Consider the following 25,421-nt stretch of genomic DNA (forward strand, 5'->3'; position numbering starts at 1 on the left):
ACTCCCACGTGCGATTTCTTTATTCAGACTCTTTTATTAATCTGAGCCCATAACCTATTAAAGTTATTTAATATATCCAAAAAGCACAATTTAGAACATGTATTTATTCTTTTTATGAAAAAGAATACAATTCTACATAATTGACTGACAGAATATATTTTTCATTCTAAAACACGTCAACTTCTAAAAATCATTTTTGTTTAAAATGGTAATTAACATTTTTACTTTAACAATATTACTGTGACACATGTCATTTTCCAAGGCTGCAATAGTCTCAAAACTTGAACACTAGGAAAATTTTCCTAGAAAATAACTAAAACGTGCACATCATGGCCGCGCCCATGCTAGGGCCATTTCTACCTCTATGCAACTGTTTGACCAGCAGTTCATCTTACTTTATAAGTTCGTTGTGGCAACTTTTAAGTTTTATTTATGCCGTAGCCATTTCAACTTGTTCTTCAATCGACTTTTCTTAAAAAAGTAAGTCTATTTTCCAATATTTCCAAGAATACAAAAATTTCTCCATTGAACCACGTTAATTGGTCACTTGCGAGGTCACTTGCATGTTTATCGGCGACTATTATACGATGGCTTCCTTCCCCACGCAGCACGCTTCGTATGACTATGAGGCGTCTGTAAATGTATATCTGTCGTAGTCTTTTAGTGAAATCCGTCATTTCACGAAACGCCTAGTCCGAGGCCTAGTCATTTAGTGAAACGCTGAAAATTTGTACGTGTGGGGTAATTTCCCTTCCCCTTCTAGATCGATAAGGATACCATTATTATCGATTTCCAATGGGAACGGAATCCAATCGCTTGGCCCTGGAAAGTACACTGTGCCACAGTTTCATATAAATGACTAGGCGTTAGGTGAAATGACGGATTTCACTAAAAGACTACGACATATCCAATAGGGAAGTACGTGCTGAAAACTACTTGTAAAAATCTATTTCGTTGATTACACATTAACAGATGGACAGACCCAAGAATTGTAGCAAAAAGGGATCACAAATTTAGATGGTGTTTGCTATTCGCAGTTTGTCGATATTGCAGATTTGGTAGGAAATTGCATGTATTGTACTATTGTGCCAAACAATGTTTATTTATATTGCAAACCGGAAAAAATAAAATACATCACAACAAGCGCCAAAATTCTAAAATAAGGCAGTGTAACTTTGATGCGAGCGCATTCAGTTATTTTTTATAGTAATGGCGAGAGTAATGGTATAGCAGTATCGTTTACTCATGATATCCTACAATAGGAAAATAATAGGTGTGGAACAAAAAATTTGATTTAAATGGAAACTACTACTAGTTGTAATTGGCCAGTTATGTGATTGGTATCTGTGAAATATACGTGTGTGCCCCACCACATTTGAATCTTGCTCAATCACTTATGGCCATATGCACCGTTTTTTACCTAAGCTGAGCTTGTGTAAGCTCGCTTAAATCCTTAAGCCTTACTTGGATGTGATTTGTATGCACCACAGAAAATTAATCTAAGCTTCGTTAAGCGTTAAATATATTTGACAACATTGCGTATTTGTGCTTTTTAACCTCACTATTTTTCACATGTTTATAAGTTATACGACCTTTTGTATTTTTAACGTGTGTGCAAAGTATAATTTTACGAGTTCGCTAATTATTAACAAATCATGAGCAAAGAAAAAATTAGGGTGGCAAACTTTTCTAGTGCAGAGAAACTGCTTCTGTTAACGATAATTTCAGAAAAATATAGTAAAATACTAGAAGACAAAAAAACTGACCGCATGTCTGTCTCTCAAAAAGAGCAGGCATGGTCACAAATCGAAATAGACTTTAATGCTTCGTCTACTACAACGTTCCGAAACGCATCCTGTCTAAAGAAGTGTTACGAAAACAGGAAGAAAGAACTGCGTAAAACTGTAGCCAATCATAAACGAGACGTCTTATTAACTGGTGGTGGGCCACCACCTAAGAAAAAGAAAGACGATGACGAAACATTGATTGATGATATACTGACATCAATCATGAATGAAAAGACTTTGGTAGGACTACAAAACCCATTTGATGACGATGTTGATGAAAACGCAATCCCACAACGTAATACTCAACAATTCGATACAGATACTGAGTTTGTGTTGGAGGTTGGCAGTGAATATTATGCTGATAACAACACTTCACAAATTCAGGTACGTTTTTACGATGATGGTTGTCATATCTAATCATTGTGTCTACCCTCAAAGTAAAGTACATTACTTACTTGCATTATATTTTAGACTGCACAGGGCGTCATGCCAGCATCCAACGTTATGAATTGGAAAAGGAGTACTCCAAATCAATTAAAACAACCAATAAGTGCAACACTTTGTGCCATTGCAAAAGATGAACAAATGGCACCACAACTAGACATCACCACACCTAATAGCTCTAAAGTAAGTTTTTAGAAAAGAAGAATTCATTTTAATCAAGCATTCATTTTGTGTAGGCGCGAACACCAAAACAGTGTAGCAGAAGAAGACCAACAATCGTCGTGAAAACGCTAACATCGTCTGACATTGCTAAGAAATACAATATATTACTTGATAAACGAATTTCTTTATTGGATGCACAACATAAACATATGGAAAAAGAAAATGAATTAATTCTCAAAAAGCATCAACTAGAAATTGCTTTGTTAACTAGGAAATTGAAAAGAGATGAAGAGCTTGACACTGAAAATTAGTAATTATCTGTTTTATACTTATAGTAATATAGGTAACAATAATATTATAAACTGGTACATACGTAAATGTGTTAAGTAACAAATACATATTTTATAAATGTGCAAAATAATTATTAACAATGTGTGTTCTGAAATCGTAATTAATATGTTGGGGTCCCTGTATAGCTTCAATCTGACCCTGCTGAATTAGATACTCCAGTTCCTCCGCATTTATGTCATTCGGAGGTGGTGGCATGTCTTCATGCATATTAATCGCGATGTTATGCAGAACTGCTGTTGCTACAATGACAGTTAAAGCGGTATCAATATGGCACCGAAGTCCGTAACACAGTGCTAGAAAACGTCTTTTCCATACACCATTTGTTCTTTCGATGCAATTCCGTGTGCGAATGTGCGACTCATTATATAATTGCTGTGCTGGTGTTGTTGGATTCAGAAGCGGTGTTAATAAGTATGCTTTAAGTGCATATCCACTGTCACCTTAAAACATTTTGACATAGTACAATGCACTTAACCTACAGTAGGTAGTGAAATTGAAATAAACGGTTACTTACCAAGAAGAATAGCAGTACCGAACTCCCCTGCCTCACACGACACCTTGTCCTCAAACGACTGTTATTAAATATTGTTGCATCATGTGCCGAACCTGGCCATCTGGCAACAACATTTATGATTTTTAGGGTACTGTCACACACTAATTGTACATTTATAGAAAAATAGGATTTTCTATTTCTGTACACTTCTCCATCTTCGCCACCTATACATTGAGATGTTTAGTTTTTTTAAACTATGTGCACTTACTTACCTGGAGAACGAATTTTTATAAGTGTTCCATCAACACATCCAATTACGCGAGGAAAGCGTGCTACCCTGTAAAAGCTATTTTGACTAGCAACTATTTCGTCTGGGGTCGAGGGCATCTTTATGAAGCGGTTTCGAAGACCAGCAATGACTTGTGAAACTTTTTTGATTACACGCGAGACAGTACCTTGGTTCATATGCATAAAATCTGCAATGTTAATTTGGTGGCTACTGCTGGCATAAAATAAAAGGGTTGTTAACAGTTGATTTATCGGTGATACACTGTTGTTCCTGAAACATTAGTAGTACCGCCATGATGGAGGCTTAACGTTAAGCGAGCTTAGAGAGCATTTTTACACCGGTGCATAACAAATTAGTGATATAAGCGCGATTAAACATTAAGCTGGGCTTTTTATAGTAAGGTGCATATGGCCATTAATGGAGTCAATGTCGCGCAACCTTGCATTGGCGCAATTAAAGAATCTGCGTAAGAGTGAAATTATACATTTAGTGAAAGACATAGAAAACATTAAAAATACGATGCGGAGGTGACCCAGATTTTGTAAACAGCTGCACATATCGCAACGTGCCGTCGTTATCTTGGTCTGTAGTTTATTTGGCTAAGCCCTAAATTTAATTCGTGACTATGTCATGTCGTTACTGATTTTACCGTGACGCATATCCGTATCCCTCGAAATACGTCACATCTGATATCGAGGTGTAAATAGATCATCGTCATTTCTTGTATACATTAATATGTTTATGGTGTATAAATTGCTAACGCAAGCAAAGCACGATATGTGGTAAATTCTTTTCATAATACGCACGCTTCTCTCACAGAAATTTCCCTTTCTCTTCTACTGTCATGTTGAAACAGTAAGAGAGACGTTTGCACATCTAAATTTCTCTGCAATATTTAATTGTAATAAAATAACTGTAAATGACTAAGTAAAATTTTTAATAATAAAGCGAAGGTGTCCGGCTCGACTTTCACCTTGTCGCGATCTACAATGTAGCGCAAACGAAATCGTTATTCGAGACACACTTCAGGTGGAATGAATATTCTGCTCTTCGACCCACAATGAAAGGATATTGCATCTCCGTTTCAGATGGGAATTTCTGCGACCGTTATGTAACTCCTACCATCTGGGTCGCGAGGTGCATTTTCGACCTACTTCCACTTATTGTTTGGTTGTGTTCTTTTTAAAACGTCGACATGCGCAATGTTTTAGTAATTGTTTCATTCAGACAGGATTTTTCGGACGTAAAACCGCATTGAAAGCGGTTCCGATTTTCTTTGTAAGTAGTCCATTACGCTCAGTTTTCGGATATCTGAACCACCAACTGAATAGAAATGTTCATCTTTTACTCTCCATTCTCCACACAAATAAATCTCCAAACGACATTTAGTTATTTATGGCTCTAATTTCTTCCTGTTACCGTTTTCCTACCGCCAACAGGGAATAACTGCAAAACACATACCTTACAATTTTAAAGAATTGTCGTGAAATACTGTCACGTTTTTATTATGCCTACCTATTAATAGAACTGCGGTTTGAGACTGTGACACCATTTACGGAATGAAAATAGAAAAAGTACAAGTGCGCTTATATCATCAGTCCGTTTCCGTTTAGCAGGTGTGTTAGTTTTCTAATGTGTTCAGCTACAGTTTGTAACTACTTATTTACCTAGTCATTGTCAAGGATGTCAACAATTTGGGGTAGTATTCACATTTTACACTTAACTGGCGCACATTTTAGCCAGTGTCATAAAGAACGTCCACACATCGCTATTGTAAGATGGGCAAAGTTTACATAAACTGATTTAGCTGCAATTTCCGAAGCCGTATTAGGCTAAACACTTCATATTGTGTGGTAAAAACCATTGTAACACTGTGTGGCAAACTCCAAAATTATAACAGAAATTACATTCTGGAGGTTTTGTGTTAAAAGGTTTATAATAAAAATCTCGTAATCTGCGCTCTAGATGTTTTGAAATTTGGCCCAAAAAATGTACAGAATAGAATAGAGGTACATATATACCTTCGTGGCATTACCAGCAATTAGTCCATACGCTTTCTGGTACATCTTGCAATGTGGATTTGTAAAGTTCTTCTAATACGTGTTTAGTTTTGAATATTGTGTTTAGTCTTGCAACTTTATTTTAGGTAAATTTCTATCTCCCTATTGTAATGGAAACAGTATATTTATAGGTTTATATACACATATATCACTTCCAAGAAACACTCTAACTTTCGTAATTATGAACCCATTTCGACCATACTTTAAGGATTGGCGTAACTCAAACATCTTGATCGTTCGTGAATCAGCCAATTCCGCCATATTGGAACAAAATGGCGGACATTTTTATTAGTGCTGTATAAATATACGGAATAACCCTGTACATATATACAGGGTGTATAATAGGCTAAATTAATTAGGGGAGAAAAAATTTCTATTTAAAGAAATTAGCATTGAAATATCTATGGTGTATAAACCGTTTCTATGTATACAGGGTGTTAATAGTAAGTCGTTCCGCCCGAAAACTGCAGTTTCATTAAATCTTCTTAGTTCCAATTTTTGACTTGGTGCTCCGGTTCGAAGTAATTTGCGTATCTTTGTTTTTCTAAAAATCGTCAATTCCCTTACTTTAAGTACGCTCTCTAGAACATTTGTATTTGCAATTATTTTTTCAAATGACAAAATAGCGATTGATTAAACATTTTTTTGATACAATCCCTACATCATTACTCTCGTCATTACTACAACAATTTTTTTTTCAATATTTCGATTTCCAAAATCCCCTCCGCCCCTCCCCCCTTGCAGGATGGAAGATTAGAAATTGAGGCTGATAGGTCACCATGATTAAGTTTTTGGGAAGTGAAGTGTAATGAAATGAGTCTCATCGCACATCACATTTCTCCGTGACAGCTGTACATATCAATTGTGAGTCAAAACAAGATCGTATGGGTGTGCCACTTGCCAGTCGTATCGATCTAGTTTCTGCTTGCGGTGAGCTTAATTGTACCAATATTATATAAGTATTACAAATCTGTGGTATTACAACTCGTATTAGAAAACCGTCGAGAAAAACCAACTAACACTCTAATCAAGAATTCTACTAATTGTTCTGGAGCAAATTGTCCTGGGAGCGAATTGTCCGACAGCGAATTATCCGGGCGTGAATTGTCCGCACAGGGAAGTGCCTCAATAAAATGGGGTCGCTTTAATATGTAATGCAGTATCATTTTAAGTATTAAGATGCGCGTCTTCCGGGGTAGGGTCGTGTCAACGGAAAATCAACTTTCGTAAGGGGTTTCATCAAAACAAGAAAAGAAACAAAATAACAATAAAATAGTTATTTATATAACAAGAGCACGAAGTTCAATTTCGCGCATTGAGACTGAAGGTATTTTGACGAGGCGAAGCCGAGTCAAAATATCAGTCATATGCGCGAAATAACTTTACGATTAAGTAATGTGCACATGCGCAGACTGTCCTTATTTATTAATATATTATATTGAAATTGTAACAGATGCTTCTAGTAATGACAAACATATCACATATTGTAATAATCACAAATATGTCACTTGCACGACCCTCTTCGCTGTACTATCAAAAAAACAATTGTTTGTAAAAGAGCTTTTAATTAAACGGAGCTTTCACCGGTGTGGTTGGACCGATTCGCGATTGTTTATTGATATTACAGCGAAGACGGTCGTGCAAGTAAAGATGTTGAATGATAGTTTCACTCCTGCAGAAATATCACGAATTGTTTACATTCTGTCCTTGTAGAAATAACAGGGATTTTTTTAATTTCGGAAGTTTAGTGCAATTTTGTCAAATTTTTAGTAACAATTGGCATACAAGAGTTTTTTCCGCACAAGTCTACAAATTTCGTTTTCTTGTTTTGATCAAAGTCCGAAGGTAAAGTTTGGTTGTCTTATTCTTTACGTAAATTTTGTGTGAAAATGCATACGTACTTCTATCCTTGCCTTCGTAATGCGTGGTTTCTGAAAATGCCTATTTTTAAAACTTTTGCTATACCAGTAACCTTAAAATTAAAGTCCCTGGAAAGTTACGACATATTTTTGTACTGACGCAGATAAACAAACAATTTGAATATAACGAGGCCGTTTATTGTACGTAAATTGTAATCAAATTAAGTGCAAAAGGTTGCACAAATTGTCTGTTAGTACCGCATTAGCGTTGTATAATTTTTGATACCTAATTGACATCAACAGAAATGCAATTAAAATTGTAATTTTCACAAAGAAATAATTATGGATCCATTAAAGTTTTTCATTTAATAACCGTCACTTGCAACTACTACTGGTACCAGGTCCAATATATTGCTTTTGTTTTGATTGCATACGGGTAGATATTTCGTTGCAAAAATGCCGAGAAAAATGCAAACTGATTTGTTCCACCTTCATTGTAATTTACATCATTTTTAGCGCATTTCCAAAAACTGTTGTTGCCGTTTTGTCCGCTCATCTATATTATTACCAGATCTTTATTTTAAATACTAAAATGAGTTATGCCAAGAAGGCATTCTTTGAGCACATACCTATTAACTTTTGTTGTTTATTGTTCATCTTCTAGGGCGTATTCGAGTTTGAATATTATTTGTAAACGACGTAAATCAAAAGTTTGCTTTTCTCAATTTGGTTGTAGCAGCAAACGCATTATACAGGGTGGTTTTTTTCCGAGGTTTAGTATGGGGGATCTCGTAAACCGTAAGAGATATAAATAAGGTCGTTTAAATGGTTTAAATCTCGGTTTAAATATGGACAAAGAATTTGCAGAATTTTATGTAGATTAAGTCTCCCTTTCGGAGTTTCTTCTAACTGTACAAATGACGAAGTTATGGTCACAAAACCGAAAAATGTCATTTTCGAAAATACGGTGGTGGCGTTCATTTATTTTCAAAGATATCAAAAATTTGTTTTCAGGGCTCAATGATGGTGATGTCACTTTATTGACGATCGACAGAAGGAAAGTTCATGATTTTGGACTATTCCCTCCGTTCGTCCGTCCGTTGTGTACACGATAACGATTTCGAATTTTCCAATTCTGTTTTCAGTAATAGGTAAACAATGGTCAAGGCACTGATTAAATTTTGCTCAATGCTCGTCAACCGGAAGTGAACTTGTCGCTCGTTATCTGTATTGGCTCAGTTTATTTGCTGTTACTTAATAATAATGGTTAGTTGCGCACAAAAATGAATTGAAAAAACATTGGACGCAAATTATACCAATGGTTATGTTAAAATTTAATGTATAGGATGTCCAATTTTCTTCACTTTTATACTGTGTCAGCGTAATTGTTAGTGCTATGAAAAAAGTAATATAGGCGTCATGTGCTCTTTTTGGGAACAAACTTACATTGGTAAAATAAAAAAAAATGGCAATTTCCTTTATTAGTTACAGGCCTGTAGAAGAGATAATCGTCGGATTCTGTTCCAGAGTTTGTGAAGAAAACCTATCACGCCTAAATTGCATTGCCGACATTTGTTAACAATAGTCGAGACAATGGCAGTTACTGTTTCTTATTTTGGACGATCTCTGAAGATCGTTTGGTCGTGATTTTAAATAAATTATTGTATTATGTACTTACAACGGGCGTCATATACATATGTAGTTAAGTTAAAATTAATTACTTTAAAGTAATTGAACAAGATAAGATTGGGTGGGCGTGGGAAAAAAGTTAACTATGCTGACATTCAGATTCATTCAGATTATACCACAAGAATACAAATTTAGCGTGTTGGAATTGAAAAAATATCACGTGATCTGCATACATGTAAACATAAATGCATTCCATGATATTATATTATTAGTAGTATTTATTTATTTATTTATTATCCCTCTCTTGTTCTGGGCCCTCAACAGGCTTGCGCCCAATTACAGAGTGACCCGCATAATGCTTTTTAGAGGTGCCTCTGCAGAAGGTCTTAATTTGTTCTACTACTCCCGTATTTAACTTTAACGAATTAGGAAAACTGCAGGAAAACCTAATTCGGAGTAGCCGGTAGAATCGAGGGTAGAATGCTCGGAACTGGTCTAAGGTAATTTCCATCTCTGCCACAGATGACAAATTCACCTCAACCCAGGTTCGAACACCCGACCTCTGGATTTATAGCCCAACGCTCTACCACTGAGCCACAAGTCGGTTTATTATTATAACGCAATCACAAACAAATAATGTATACACCAAGGTACACAATGTACAACATAAAATAACTGCATGGGTCATCATAGGCGAGTTTTTGATATACGAAAAGGAGACTGTTTCCCTTGAATTCTGACATTTACATATTTAGCCCCGTATTTAGCCATGTCCTTTTTAGGGAAATTTCAATGTCATTTTCAAAATGCGCTGGCGTTCATTTATTTTCGAAGATATCAAAAAATAATTTATGGTAACTGTTGAATGCGTTTGGGCCGTAACGTTAACACCTGGAATATTTGTTGCGACGAAATTGTTACATCCTGTAACTGTTTCTCTTCGAATCTCCTGGCCTGATTTGCACTAAATTGTGTGTTATACGTCTTTCGCTATAAAAAGCGGTGCACGTCATTGATTTATGAATCAATTTCAGACAAGTTTTCTATAGATTTCGCACACTACTTGTTTTTTTTGTACATGTTGCAGTGTTGCAGCATATGTCTGAAATTGATACACAAATCAATGGCGTGCAACGGTTTTTATAGCGAAAGACGTATATCAAGGATAGGGCTGGTACGTGAACATCCTGGTATTTCTAGTAAGTTACGATCATCTCTCATCTCATAGCTCGTTTTGACTTAATCAAATTGGCTACTTCGATTTTCCTTTTGAGTGTAGCTTCCACATTTCCATCCAGTTTCCATGATAGAGGCAGACCAGACTACGTTTCCCGCCTCTTGTCACTTTACCGGCCACATCGTTACTTTACCGGCCGCTCCTGTGACATTACTAAATGTCTATAATGACTCCTGTCATCACTCGTCAGCACTGAGATTTCCATGATTCAAAAGTTCTATATAAAAATTGAAATTTTATGTTAAAATGCGATTTCGGGTAAAATTTAATACAAAATTTGAAACTCGGAAATTAAAGTACTCGGTCCCACGTACTCCAATATTTCCTCGCCAGTAATGTGTCATTTTCCGGACTTCTAAAGTAAATAACTATTATTTTATATTTAGATAGAATAGTATATTGAAATACAAGTGTTACAATGCGACCTATTGTAATACGACTATCTTGTGGCACGAGTTACAATAAAGCATTGTAACACGTGTTTTTCATACTATTTTTTTCTATTTCGGGGCTCTAATTTAATTAAAAAGTAATTATGAAAAACTACAGGAAACTTTAGAATTAATATGTCTTAAGTTGGCAGCGTAGATAAACACAACACTGACATTTGGAAACTTTAAATTCCATGAATGTGTAATTTTTTATTCGTAGATAAATTTATTTATGGTGGATGTGTAAACTGCTGATTTGGAATGTATTAAGTTCTTCGTGTACCAAAAATCAAGGAAAACACATAAATTTTACGTAATTTGATTTTACATCGGATGATTTGACGTTGACGTCTTGGCGAACTGCCAACTTAGAGATGAAAAGTTACCAAAAACAATGTTACAATGGAACTCATTGAAACACTGTTTTTGCCGAAAACGGTTGCACAAAATTCTCATTGTAACACCGAAATAGAAAAAGGTTAATTTTGATACTTCTACCAAGCTACTACAACATAGATAGAGCGTATATCTATGATTCGTCATTCGTCAAGAAACCAACGATTTGCTAAACGCGTTGTAGGTAAATCATTAGCTCTATATGTTATCTAAAACTCGAGAAGCGTATCTAGGGAAGTGACAGTCGTTCAAGATTCTAATTGGAAACTTATAATTTTGTATTTTAGTAACTTGCAAACTTTCAAACAAAAGAATAGCGAGGTTTTTTTTGCAGTGAAGCATATAAATATCGAATATCTCCCAAGGAATAATTTCGAATAATAGTAATAAGCGTAGCAATTTTGAGTGATTTTTGGAATTGGTACCTACCTATGTGGCTGTTCAGTTAATAGTTGTAATTGAATTTGTTATAATCAATCATTCTGGTTTTGTACGAATCTTGGACGACAAGCAAACGTTTGAAAAATGTCGCAGCAGGTAATGAGAACGAAGTAAGTACCACCACTACCATCTTTGCGAAAGAGTGATGATAAGATAAGAGCGCCATGTGTAAAGATAAGAAATTGGGTTCCTTAGCTTGTTTTATTCCATATAATAGGGTTTATTAGAAATACGGGCAGAAGCGGCAGGAAGGAAGGATACGCACTTGTATATTATATCCTCTTAAGTTCAATCTGTTACCTAATAATAGCGGACGTTGCACCCAAACGGGTTAATGACATAAGTCCATCCGCGCCACTGTCGTCTTAAAAAGTTCTGTACGGGACTTGGTGTAAGCAAAATTCTTATGCACACGCGTCTTCCGAGACGCCAACCTATTTCAATCGCGTCTGACGAATGCATGCGAAATGTGAAATAACGGCACTTCTTTTCATAGTGGCATACGTAAATCGATAAGTAATTCATAAATAATCACAGAACATCCTTCACCTTAAGGTGAATCCTAGTCTTTGTAACTCAGTTTCTTGCGCAATTATTTACGCCTTGAATTAATCGGATGTACTCTCATTTTTTAAAAGGATTTATACTCGGATTTATAGAAATCGAAATGTTGGCGCGTCCGACCGTTTGTTTCACTATCGGCTTGTATTTAAATTTTTATCTACGACTAACGGGCGATCAAAAATGAGTTGCTGTCGAGTCACCTTTGGAAATTCAAGTTAAGTACGATTTACCATGAAAACAAAAATTCCAAAGGTGATTCGACAGCAACTCATTTTTAATCGCATAGTATTAAATAACGGTTAAATAACTTCATTATATTTTGGCGAATTATGATAAGCATTATTATCGGTTCCTTTGAAATCCTTATATTAATATACCCCTACTTTATGTCACTATATATTTCTCATAATTGCATCTGTACTAAAAAAAATACCGGCCATGTCTTATGTACTACCTTTTGAATTTTGATATGAATCAAGTTCGGAATCAAGTATTTCGTTAGAAATGAGAGGTTATATGCGCATAACTTGGTAGGTTTATTTGAAAAACAATATCAATATTGGAACTTCAATGCTTATGATCAGTGGCGGTCCCAGGATTTGGTAAAGAGAGGGGCTCAAACCCGAACTTTGTCCCAACACGGAAAAAAATAAACGAAATCTTGCATAATGGAAATGAGATCGACACAAAATTGATGGAAAAATGGACAACCTCCCCCTCCTGGGTATGGCTATAGCATGTGCAAATTTTAAACCTGATGTTAGTTTTGCTTTTATTTAAGGTGTATATGTATGAAATTTCATTTAATTGCTTCCATAAATAAGAAAGTTGGCACTGCGTATGCGCAAAACTACAATTTTGAAACTAGTGTTTGATTTTTCTTTATTCCAAGTGCCATTGTATCAAATTTCATTTAAATACTTTTATAAATAAAAAAGTTTGCAATTCCGTTTATAAATGGTCGAGATGCGAAAAGGGCACTGTGAATTTTGAATCGATTCGATTCAACTTTTGGCATTGCGTATTATATGGCTAAAGCTATGCCCATATTGAATTTCATGCAATNAATTCGCGTTTGAAGATTTGACTCCGCCATCAGGAAGATCGTGTCGGGGGCTACCACATTCCCGTTGACGGTACCCCCTTCCGACGTCCCGTTCACTCGCAATTCGCGTTTGAAGATTTGACTCCACCATCAGTGAGATCGTGTCGCGGGCTACCACATTCTCTTTTACGGTACCCACTTCCGACGTCCCGTTCCCTCGCAATTCACTTCTATTGGCGACACGAGAAAGAGAGACAGCGATTCGAGATTCACGAAACTTTAAACCGCGTGAGTTCGCAACGGAAGGTAAAAGGCGCCTGACTACTTCTCGAAGACGCGCGCGCCGCCTCGCAAAAGGTCGTTAATTTCGCCCCTATGACAAAAAAACAAAATTCCGCCACGCAGGAGTTGTGCGCGTTTACAACATCTTTCCGACGACACCAATTTGAAAAGAATCGGACCAAAACTGTAGTAGAAGATAGGAAAAAACTGAAAAACCTTCACGTTAGTATACTACACTCGAGGATGACGCCCAGATGTCGCCAACCCCACATCATGTAGCCATGTCCCTAAGGTTGACAAATTTCACGGCCCTGTAGATACACGTACACCCGTTGCCTTTCTACAAGAGTTCTTCTACGCGCCCACATTTGCTGCCAGCCAGCCAGCCAGCCAGCCAGCCAGCCAAAGTGAGATTAAAAGCTACTTTTTACAAAAAAAATTTTTTGCAAAAATGCGCTAAAAAATTAAATGTGAATGAACACCTGTAAGCAAACTGGAAAGCCCTGAAGCAAAGAAATAACTTATTCTAATACAATTCGGGACATGGAAAGTTTTTTACGGCAGTATTAAAGCAAACATCACAGAAATGGCAGTTGTCAAGCAATCGAGTATTATTTTCAACAAACCAGCATTTCATTTATTGCATAATCTGTACACTTGAACCGAGGGCACTGACTTAACTGCGTTATTCAATCAAACTGGGTGACTGGGTCGAATTGGGTCCCCGGGTGAAATTGCGTCGCTGGGTCAAACTGGGTCACTGGGTCAACTGGGTCACTGGGTCTAACTGAAAAGAGTATGACGTGACCCAGTGACCCAGTTTAATTTAGTGACCCAGGTGACCCAGTTGACCCAGTGACCCAGTCCAACTCTGGTCCCAACACGGAAAAAAATAAACGAAATCTTGCATAATGGAAATGAGATCGACACAAAATTGATGGAAAAATGGACAACCTCCCCCTCCTGGGTATGGCTATAGCATGTGCAAATTTTAAACCTGATGTTAGTTTTGCTTTTATTTAAGGTGTATATGTATGAAATTTCATTTAATTGCTTCCATAAATAAGAAAGTTGGCACTGCGTATGCGCAAAACTACAATTTTGAAACTAGTGTTTGATTTTTCTTTATTCCAAGTGCCATTGTATCAAATTTCATTTAAATACTTTTATAAATAAAAAAGTTTGCAATTCCGTTTATAAATGGTCGAGATGCGAAAAGGGCACTGTGAATTTTGAATCGATTCGATTCAACTTTTGGCATTGCGTATTATATGGCTAAAGCTATTCCCATATTGAATTTCATGCAATTCAGTTCATAACTATCGGAGATGTAAAAGCGATCGGACATTTCTAAACAAAGTTATCGTTCAGGACAGCTGGAGGGACAGACAGACAGACGACAGACAGCAATACAAAATTATAAACGATCTCTAGGTTTTAAATGCAGAAAAAAAATTCCTTCCTTGGTGCAAGCATCGAAACCATAACGAACCAAATAGCGAAAAAAGTAGAACAATAGCTCAGTAAGATAAAGAACTAGTAGCGTCTCAACGAACGAGCGGACGGACGGACAAAGTGGTCACAATAGTGCATTTTTTTAAAAAAACGATGTGGGACTGGAGAAGTGTAATTGATTTTGATTTAGGTTAAATACCAGAAAAACAATTCGATTTTTAGCGCATTTTTTAAGAATTAAACAAATTTGTTATTGTTTGCGTTTTGTTCGCCCGTCCGTCCGTCTGTCTGTCCACTCTTTTCAAAAACTCCAAAATATATAGAATGGTTCATATAAAAAATGTTCTTAAGAAAAACTAAACACCCTGTATCTATAAACACTGTGTATCGCGATGGATTCTACACAAAAAAGTGCACCAAAAAAGAGAAACGCCTAGCGGCCAAACGACTAGAGAGAGCTGAATGCACCAGTGATTTTCTCTTTAAAATTGAGCTCCAGACGCCTAGGTCCATTTTTTCTATCTCTTAAAATAAAGGGTGTTTCCATAAGAAAGTGTCCAACTTGGACACAACATTTTCTTATTAAAAACTAAACCTAAACCATCAGTGTTTTGCGTACAACTTTTAAAGAGGAAACGCAAAATTTGAGGCTTTTGTTTGCCCGACGAAACATTTTTTTTGGACAGCCCAATTTTTATACATATTTATTTCTTTGCTCCGTCTAATTTGGGGATATTCGAGGGGATATTGTGGGAAAATGAACGTTGAAATAATCTAGTTGTATGGTGCCTAATTGAGTTCAAATTCCAAACATTTATTTAAACTTGAAATCACGAATCTCTGTCCCTGCGTCATTGATTTGTGAATCAATTTCAGACATACGCTAAAACACTGTAATATCTGTCAAGTATGCGAAATCGATAAATAACTGAATTTGATTCACAAATCAATGACACAGGGCCACACTCGTGATTTCAAGTATACCTTGCGAACTTCATTCTCAAGTGTAACTGTCGGGTAAATACTTTTTTTTAATTTTAGGAAATTTTTTCTTGATGGGAGGTCCAACTTATGGATATTAATCACAGTGATCTGAAATTGCGGCCAAACATGTATTAATGATTTCAAGGTAACAGAACAAAATATATGTTTGAATCCTGCAATTAAAAAAGATACATACATATATTCTGGCAATGTTGAAACCTCAAATCTGCAAAGCATTGTAACAAGCACCCTTATAAAAAATACTGCAATTGGGATGGGCAAAAAACCTCTTAATTTCGCGGTTCAAAGATAAACCCGAGGATAAACCACAATTAAGTTTAGCGAACTTTTAAGTTTAATACAAAATAATTCTTGTACTAAAGCCATTTCCAATTGAACTAGGAGTTAAACCAGGTTGGTACAATCCGCCGTTATTTTATTCTATGTTAATTGGTTCTATAGTACAAATTCGCAGAACTATGGGCTAGTAGGGCAACAAATTTTTTACATTTGGTATACAGTGAAAGGTGAGCTAATCAAAAACATTGTTACAGATACATACATCGCACAAGTATTTATCGTGACAGGGATTCACTCAGCTAACACTCATTGTGGGAAAGTGCAATAGCAGCTGTCAGCAATCAAAGTGTCAGGTACCAAAATGGAACGGGAATCCAATCCTATGCAGGCCTTGTGCCGATCTGGTTGTGGATTTTATGGTAGCCCAGCGACAGATGGCTTATGTTCAATTTGTTATAAGGTAAGTTTAAAAACTATACATTTCAACTATTGAAGGCTAAGGAGTTCTTGCTCTATGCTATGTAGGATAGTTTGAACTTTGGTTTGTAGGATGGAATCACTTGTACTATATTATTACGTAATTTGTCATTTATGCGTTATTGCGGTTGTTTATATTATAAAACCAAATTAGAAATGTATATCTTTCCTAATTCGTTAGTTAAATGCTAATTTTGATTTCCATATTTTAGGAAGCTTTAAAGAAAAAACAACAGCCACCAGTTTCAGCTCCAAGTCCGTCAGCACCTGTCAGTAACGCACAATCACTTGCCAGCCTAATGGACGCCACCACCACAGCCCAACCCACCATACCACCTTGTTTGCCTACGTTAACGGGTTCAGCATCGTCAGATGTAAGTAATTTCAAAAATAGTCAAGAGGCACATATGGAAGTACCAATAAGGATGATGTAAGAATTGTAATCCTTTCGAAGCGTGGAAAATGTACATAATTATTGAATGTATGGGTGGTTTCAAAATTAAGTTTATTTGCCAACGATTAGATTAAACTTCTATTCTTACTTACAAATTAAATTATTGAAAGAATTTGATTATTATACAGGGTGTTTGAAAATCACAAACATGAATTGAGGTCATTGTCATATTGTTGCTAACGTTATGTGTACATTTGTGGTTTGTTGCCGGTTTATAGTGTCATTTTTTGTTGCGAAAGCGTATGTCCAAGCCTATGTTGCATTAATTAGCAGTATCTTGACTTGATGCACATTTGTGTGTTATGTTCACTCACACTGATATGTGAAGCTCATTTATTCCGTTTGTCCCAAAAACTTTACCATTTTATTGCTTGTGCTATGTTTGTACAATAATTTTTGCAGTCAACATTTCAAAACATTAGGGTCACTTTGTGATTTTGTTCTTATTAGTCATTTTTGGAACATTAAAGTGGATTGTATTCTAGATTATTTTTTTTTGTGTGGTAAATTATAAAGCAACATTAGTGTACTAGGAATTGTGAATGCGTTATCGACATGCGCCTTATTAATATTTTACTTAGTTACAATTGTTATCAATAATGTGATAACATACAAGTAATTAAATAAAAAGTGTATATGACGTGTAGGGATCTTTATAAAATTCAATATCACTTAAGTAGGACTGAATTTTTAATTGTAAAGAAACAGAGTAGGTATAGTGCTGAGTAATTTTGGAAATGATCTCCTTTTCATTTGCAATCCATAATAAACATTTATAAAAAATGCCCAATTGAAGAAATTGCGTACGGGCCTTTCGGAATAGTAATTTGCATTTTATACTCACAAAGTACTCAAAAAATATGACTCGAAGATCTTGATTCAAGGAATGTATTAAATCAAAATAAAATAATCTAAATAAACTAGCCAAATTGCTACGAAACCAAGGGACTGCATCGAAGTACAGGCTTACAGAATCAAGGCTCAATAGTTTGAACTTGATAGCAGGAGTCATTTAAATTGTTACCGACTGCTTTTTGTGCCTAATCTAATCTAATCTAAGCTTAACCTACGCTGCGACCTCGGCCGACTTCTATTCAGCTTTTTAAATACTTCGTATGCCAACTTTGACTGCTGATGTCTTACCCTACTTCTGTCAGGTCTATCAAAAAGTTGGGAAATTAAAACTACTGTATTTTAACAAACATTGGATCTTTTCCGTTATTCATATGCTAATACATACACTAATATTTTTAATTTTTTAATCGTTTCGCGGCAGTCAAGAAAGATTAACTACTAAGTAAGTACTATCACTAATAAAATTCATAAAGCAAGAGGAGCACTCCTCAGAGAAGTGAACGAATAAGTGGAGGCATTCAAGACGGTTCCGCGAACTGGTGCTGCAGGGCTGAAATGACCTGTTTTTTTATTTTATATCAATTTTAAGATCGAATTATGACCTTAACTGACAGAAGCTAAAAATTTTATTGGTGTCAACTAATAAGCGAGCTGCGAAAAATTTCTTTATTTTGGGGTATACTAAGCAAAGTTTAGTAAGTTTCACAAGGTTACTAAAGTTATGGATTTCTTATTGCCTGTTTATTAAGGTGGTTCCCATCAGTACCACACATTTGTTTTGAAATAATTATCAGGAAAATTTGGTATAAATTAACGTTTACTTTAACAATTCCCATAGGCAGGTAACAACAAATTTTGTGACCACAATGTAGTCTCAATTAGTTAGTAATGTCTATGGAGTAAAAGTCACGGATTATTTTCTGCGCATTGCTCGTAATGTAATGTATGTGTACTTTTTTTCTTTCTGATAGTTTAAAACTATAACCCCATAGGTTTCTTAGTGGGATTTTACATCTATTTTGCAGTTTTGTACTAAATCTTGCATTCAAAAATTGTTTACGGTAGCTAATGGGATAACGTCAAGAAAACCCAAAAAAAAATTTAAAAAAAACTCCTTTAATCTTTTTGTGCAAGGAAAAGTGGACCACCGATCAAGCAAATTAATTCCCAGTATATAGCTCGAATTTCTGTCAACGCATACGCATTTTTTTTGTACTTGGAGATTTCAATGTACCAGGGCTATCTACTAATGCAAATAATACAAAAACAAGAACAATGAGTAGCTTTATATCGCTGTTTGATCTTGTGCACTGTGCAGTATAACGATGCACTTAAGGCAAATGGTAGGCGACTGGACTCAGTTTTAAGCAACATCAGTGAAGTTGTTCAACGCGAGGAATGTCACATGGTGGCAGAAGATGCTCATTACCCATTTTGTCTTTATGTATGTGTTTTTTATAGTTGCGTGTATTAATGACATGGTCCTGTATTGCTACTATGAAACCCTCAGTCTCCAAGAAGACATCACATTCAGACAACCAAGTGTGCGTTGCTATAGAATCAACACAAAAGTCCTCTACCTTCTTCCGAGCGAGGAAGGTAAAGTCGTATAGTAGAGGAGTGAGGGTGATGTATATGGTGTTTTGTTAATAGTGTACGGGTGTTTCCCTGTACTTGTTTTAGAACTGTAGATCTGTTTGGATCTGTATTTGTCCAACGTATGTACTGGTGAGGTAAAAGTATTAATAGTTTTGATTGGATTTCTACCGTGTAATTTTGTTTTAACTATACTGCGTATTCTTTGTAGATATTGTGTGGTAAGTGTTTGTTTTATACTCGTATGTTTAATGTGTGTGTTTTGCTGAAAACCAAGATACTTATCAGTTTCATTCTCGTCCATGGAATTTATAAAATTACCCTGTTCAAGCTCATAATCTAAAAGTTGTCTTTTACCAGCTGCGATGTGTTGTGTTTTACATTCATCAATTCCGAAGTCCATTTGTATGTCACATGAGAATGTTTCGGTGATGTGTAGAAGGTTTTATGCTTGTGGAAGAGTATAATTTCAGATCGTCCATGTAGAACAGGTGTGTAATGTAGTGATGTATTTCGTGGTTATGTTTAATATTGTACCCAAAGTTAGTATTGTTTAACAAATAGGAAAGTGGATTAAGAGCAAGGCAAAACCAGAGCGGACTTAAAGAATCGCCTTAAAAAATTCCTCTTTTAATTTGTATTGGGTCAGTAATAAGTTTTGTGTCGTTTAGTGTAATTGTTAACGTAGTGTTCCAACATGACATTATGTAATTGAGGAATTGTGTAATATTGTTGCTGACTTTGTATATTGAAAGTACTTGTAACCAAGAGTGTGGTACCGAATCGAATGCTTTTTTGTAATCAATGTATGCAGTGTGTATGTTTCGTTTGTTATGTCTGGATTGTTCGAGTATTACAGAGTCTATAATGAGTTGCTCTTTACAGCCTCTGGAATACTTGGTACACCCTTTTTGTTCTTCGTATAAAATGTTGTTATCAGTACAGTTTTTGTTTGCAATGCATGATGAGAGGATTTTGTATATTGTAGGAAGGCATGTAAATTGGTCTATATTTAGATGGGTCTTGTGTATTGTTGTCTTTTGGGAGCATGTAAGTGATACCTTTTGTAAAGAATGCAGGAGTGCGATCTGGTGAATTAAGAAGTTCAGTAAATTGTTGTGCAAGGTAAGAGTGAGTGTAGGTAAAATATTTCCACCAAAAGTTGTGAATGTTATCAATGCCTGGGCTTTTCCAGTTATGTAAGTGATTAATAGTTTGAATGATGTCTGTTGTAGTGATGTTTGTGTTATAATAATAATATGATATATTGTGCTACTGTGTGTTTACACTTACACTTGTCGTACGCAATTGGGTTTTCCGCGTTTTTTCAAAAACCTTGAAAATGAACTCCAAGAACATTAAAAAAATTATTGGTACTCATTTCTTTGTCAAGAGAAATCGTTGTGATTAGCAAACACGATTTTAAAATGAACGGCGTTTGAAAAAGTTTCGAATGACCGCCACGTTGCTGTGACGTCACTACGCACGTTGGTGCTAAGCCGTAGTATGGCTTACAATCGAGCCAGGGAAAGAAAACGTCGTTATGACGGAAAAAAGCGTTGAATAATGATTGCATTGTGCCTGCGTGTGATAGAAGAAGTCATCGCGAACCCAATAAATTGTTCAGAAATGTCCCAACAGGAAATATCGAAAAAAAGTTTCACGAGTGACTCTTTGACGTCCCACTTGTATTGTTGTGAAGACGATTCTAATTAATTAAAAGTACATAATGTCGATTTACTTTCTGTCAGTTATCGACGAAAATCCATCGATATATAATATTGTAATTGTAATTCAGAATATGATTTACTTCAAACTCTGTTCTGGGCATATCTGTGCCCTTACAGTGCACACATTTTTCTCTATTTTCACTTCCACATATCCAACACCATAATTTTCTCGTTGAAATCCGTAAGGTGCATACTTTATTAGGTACCTACACTATACACACAAAACTTGATGTTATACTTCCTATGAACCATAACAGACTTGCCTCTGGGCATTGACTCAACTCAACCGAGTGGCATGGAAAAACTCACTTTTCCAGAAAAAGGCGGCGACCATTAACACTTCAACCTTTGGCAGATTGCCATAATAAGTCGAACCCCTATCGGTGTCATGCACTAACTCCCAATCGCCAACCTGCGTAGTGACGTAAGCGACGCTCGGCCAATATCGGCATTTCGTCGGTTGCATGACAAAATTTGAAAGTTTTACGATATTATATATTGTTTCCTGACATGTTGCAATTAGAAAAAATAGTTTTGTATATGAGATGTTTAATTACACATTATAAACTTTACGGTAAGACACAAAAAAGTTACAATATTTTTTTTCAAGAAGACCCTATTCTTAACTTAACACAAAATCTTCATTCATAGAATCAAAAAACTAAATACATTTACATTTACAATTATTCACAACCTCATCAAACGTCTAAAAAGCTTTCGACAATAAATAAGTCCTAATTTTGGTTTAAACTTGGGCAACGGTAATTGTTTTATATGTGGGGGCAAACAGTAGTATAAAAATTTCGACTGGTACAGAATACCAACTTGCGATTTGCGTAGCCTACAAAGTGCAGCGCGTATGTTATTTTTGTTCCTAGTTCCTAGATAAGTTGGTGTATTTCGTGTTGCAGTATATTCTGAGATTTATTACGTTTAGTAGGATTTGTAGTTTAACAAACGTTTTTTGGCAGTTATTCATAGGGGTAATGTATTCAGTGCGTGTGGTTTCTGTGGTAATCCACGGGGCGTGTGGATTGTGTTTAATGTCTTTGGTCGATAAGTCAGACCAGTATTGCTGGAGTGAGTGTAGAGATGATGGAATGAGTTATTCATTAGTGCTGTTTTGTGTTAGTGATCTGTAAAATAGTTTTTCCTTATGTTTAAATTGTGTGTTATTTTGCTTTCTATCTACAGTTTCCCCTATAGCGTTTTAAACGGTTTGTGTATATTGATAGTTTTTGTGTGAGTGTATCTCTATGTTCGTTATAGTTTGTATTTTGTTCTCGTGTGGTGTGATTGTTTAGTTTTGTAGTTATGTGTTGTACTTGTCGTGTTAGTTTTGAAGAACAAGTTCCTTGTATGTATTGTGTAATCCGACCCAAGTCACGTCTGATGTCATCGATGCGATTTATCAGGTGTTTTTCCCAAGCCGGGGGTGAGCGTTTTTTTGTTGTGTGCTGTTCTTTGTTTATTGTTGAACCATTACATCTAGAAACTGCAACCGCACCGCAATACAAGCAAAATGTAGTTGATGTATTATTATTATTTTTATTGGTATATATAGAAACGTGTTAATTTTAAAATTATAGTAAATTTCGCTCTTTTTACGCAAAATTTGATGCTCTACAACTTTCATGATTAAGGTTTTTCATTTGGAATAGCCGTTTTTAAGATACAGGCGCTGAAACTTCATTCATTTTTCCGCTACGTTAGTAAATATTGCTGATCTTTGACGATCACGATCCATTGTGGCTAAACCGCTGAACCGATTTTAACTTTTAATAGATCATCTTTAATTTTAATGTAGTAATTACCATTTTGTGACATGCGCCGTTATACGCGCAAATTTAGAAGTCTAAAATTTCATGATTTCTTGGTTCTCAAAAGTAGTAAAAGTCAGAATCCGTCATTTAATTTAACACATATTTGGGATGCCTATAATAGTCGATTAATCGTTTGTTTGTGCATATCTATTTGCCAGCGTGACATTTTTGGGCTAATATCTACTCGCTAATATATTGCATAAATATGCAACACCAATGGCGACAATAACCTTTTTTCTTCTTTCTTTTATGGTATGGACATCAAAATTTTTTATCCATGGCGACTGCAGTAATTAAATGTCAAATTTGGCAATAAATAGTCTATGTAAAATTTTGTAAGTAATGTCACATTCCTCCCTAAACAAAAAATGTGGCAGCAACGACAGTAATAATAGTCCTAACACAAATATTTCGCATAATGACATGGCTATCGATTCAACTAATAAAGAGTTAAGGGACAGCAGAGATACAATACAGAATCTTACATCATCTACAGTGGTTCCATTTCGTGTCAATTTACATTAAACTTTCTCTTGACATACTATTATTTTTAGGGCGTCGATGAAGATATAAACGCCACTTGTAATAGTGCAGATACATCGGGTACCACAGACTTTGATAGTAGTTCGAACGACAAAGATGAAGACAAGGAAGGAAAAAAGAAAAAGAACCGTTGTGCCATTTGTCGTAAAAAAGTTGGACTAACAGGTAAGATACATTGCAGTCTAAACAGTATTTGGTATTTAGTCAAAATTTCTTTCTCTTTGATCTAATGTTCTCTTCTAAATTGTTGAACACTTTTTAAATACTAATATTGTCATCATAATTAAAAACAGTGACATATAAATTAGATTCTATAATAGTTTACTTCATTTAGATCATGCTAAAACTTCTAAACATCATTATTATCTCAAAACGTATACAAATGAGCATCATTGGGTGTTCTAGGATTTGAATGCCGTTGTGGAGGTTTATTCTGTGGTGTCCATCGGTACAGTGATAAGCATAATTGCACCTTTGATTATCGGGAAATGGGAGCACAAGAAATCAGAAGAAATAATCCTGTAGTGGTGGGTGAGAAGATTAAAAAAATTTGAACCACATCAACATGGGTGCCATAACTTTGTGCGGTGCATATAGACGCTGCCATAGTGGGTAATAGTGAAAAAAAAAACATTTGTTTCCTAGTTATCGCGTCATTGAGAGTGACAGATGCGGAACTTTAATAAATAATTGCCACTCAAATTTTCTGTAATTTAGTTTAAAAATAAAATGTTTAGGTATATTTTTTGTTGTATATATTTTTTGAAGTATGGCTTTTGTTTTCCAAAGCAAAATGGCAGAAGTGCTATCTGTATGTCACGTTAGGTGGTAAGATAAATTCGATGACCAGTAGGAACTACAGACTGCATTTCTTGCCAAAAACTATGTATTTGAATTGGATTCTCTTGGTATTTGGTTTCTAAATTTATACATTAACGAAGTTTTTGAAGTGCGAGCCTGTTAAGCAGTTAGGAAGTTTTAATAAATCGTGTTAATTTTGCAATTGTATTTTTATTGGTCCATTTCTAACCGCCTTACAGGCGGTACTTCTGAATGTAAAACGAGAAAATTATTTTTTTTAACTCACTTTCATTTAGCGTGCAAAGATTGAACTTTAGTGATATTGAAACGAACTTCGTTGAAGCGAATATTTAATGTTTTGTTTTAAATGTTGCCTAATATGTGAGTGAAGAACACTTAAGTGTCTTGCGTCCAGTGCAGTAGGTTGGGAGTGTTCATTCGTAATAATAGTTTAAGTGGGTCTAAATTTGCACCTCGTCAAACATAAAATGTAAATAATATAACTGTAGCATAATTATAGGTAGTAAGAATAACTTTGCATTTTTATGTTTTAACGTGGTGCCATAACAGTGGTGGTGACTTGGAACAACACACATACTATTTGTTTTTGCCACATATATCAAATTATCCTAATGCTTATCAATGTATCTTAGAAGTTGAGATTGCTTTTCTGTCCGTACGGTTGTATGTAAACTCTATTCAAATTCGTAATATATTTATTGAGTACGATGTTATCTGAATTCGTCATGTTATTTTGTGTTAACAGTTGGATATATTTCATATTAGTTAGTTGTTTGCTGTGCCAATTCAGACTGTTACAATTGTTATTTGCCACTGAGTGTTGTTAGTTTAAAGGTATCGCAATATGAAGTTATACAGGGTGTCTAATATTTAGATATGATTGTGATTTGTTGTTCCGTTCATGTGCAAAAC

General features: G+C 35.5%; 1 protein-coding gene and 1 long non-coding RNA gene across 6 annotated transcripts; one reads left to right on the forward strand and one right to left on the reverse strand.

Moving 5' to 3' along the window:
* The first annotated feature begins 793 nt into the window (after nucleotides 1-793).
* LOC116162745 (AN1-type zinc finger protein 6-like) lies at nucleotides 794-24,994 on the forward strand. Of its 5 annotated transcripts, none has more exons than XM_031476436.1 (5): nucleotides 15,955-16,054; nucleotides 16,464-16,669; nucleotides 16,899-17,060; nucleotides 23,699-23,852; nucleotides 24,022-24,162. In XM_031476436.1, the coding sequence occupies exons 2-5, from the start codon at nucleotides 16,571-16,573 to the stop codon at nucleotides 24,090-24,092; spliced, it is 486 nt and encodes a 161-aa protein (XP_031332296.1). In that variant the 5' UTR covers nucleotides 15,955-16,054; nucleotides 16,464-16,570; the 3' UTR covers nucleotides 24,093-24,162. The 5 variants fall into 5 exon arrangements, with proteins under 5 accessions (XP_031332293.1, XP_031332294.1, XP_031332296.1 ...); XM_031476435.1 differs by having other exon boundaries at nucleotides 15,966-16,054; nucleotides 24,093-24,994; XM_031476433.1 differs by lacking the exons at nucleotides 15,955-16,054; nucleotides 16,899-17,060; nucleotides 23,699-23,852; nucleotides 24,022-24,162 and adding exons at nucleotides 794-2,171; nucleotides 2,259-2,414; nucleotides 2,468-2,703 and having other exon boundaries at nucleotides 16,464-16,563.
* Nucleotides 2,654-4,382, reverse strand: LOC116162746. Its single transcript, XR_004143601.1, has 3 exons — nucleotides 3,510-4,382; nucleotides 3,259-3,461; nucleotides 2,654-3,184 (listed from the first exon to the last, which is right to left on the reverse strand). It is a non-coding gene; the product is annotated as an uncharacterized LOC116162746 (long non-coding RNA).
* Nucleotides 24,995-25,421: the final 427 nt, after the last annotated feature.

Source organism: Photinus pyralis, unplaced genomic scaffold (genome assembly GCF_008802855.1).
Source record: "Photinus pyralis isolate 1611_PpyrPB1 unplaced genomic scaffold, Ppyr1.3 Ppyr1.4_LG2, whole genome shotgun sequence".
NCBI classification, from domain to species: domain Eukaryota; kingdom Metazoa; phylum Arthropoda; class Insecta; order Coleoptera; family Lampyridae; genus Photinus; species Photinus pyralis.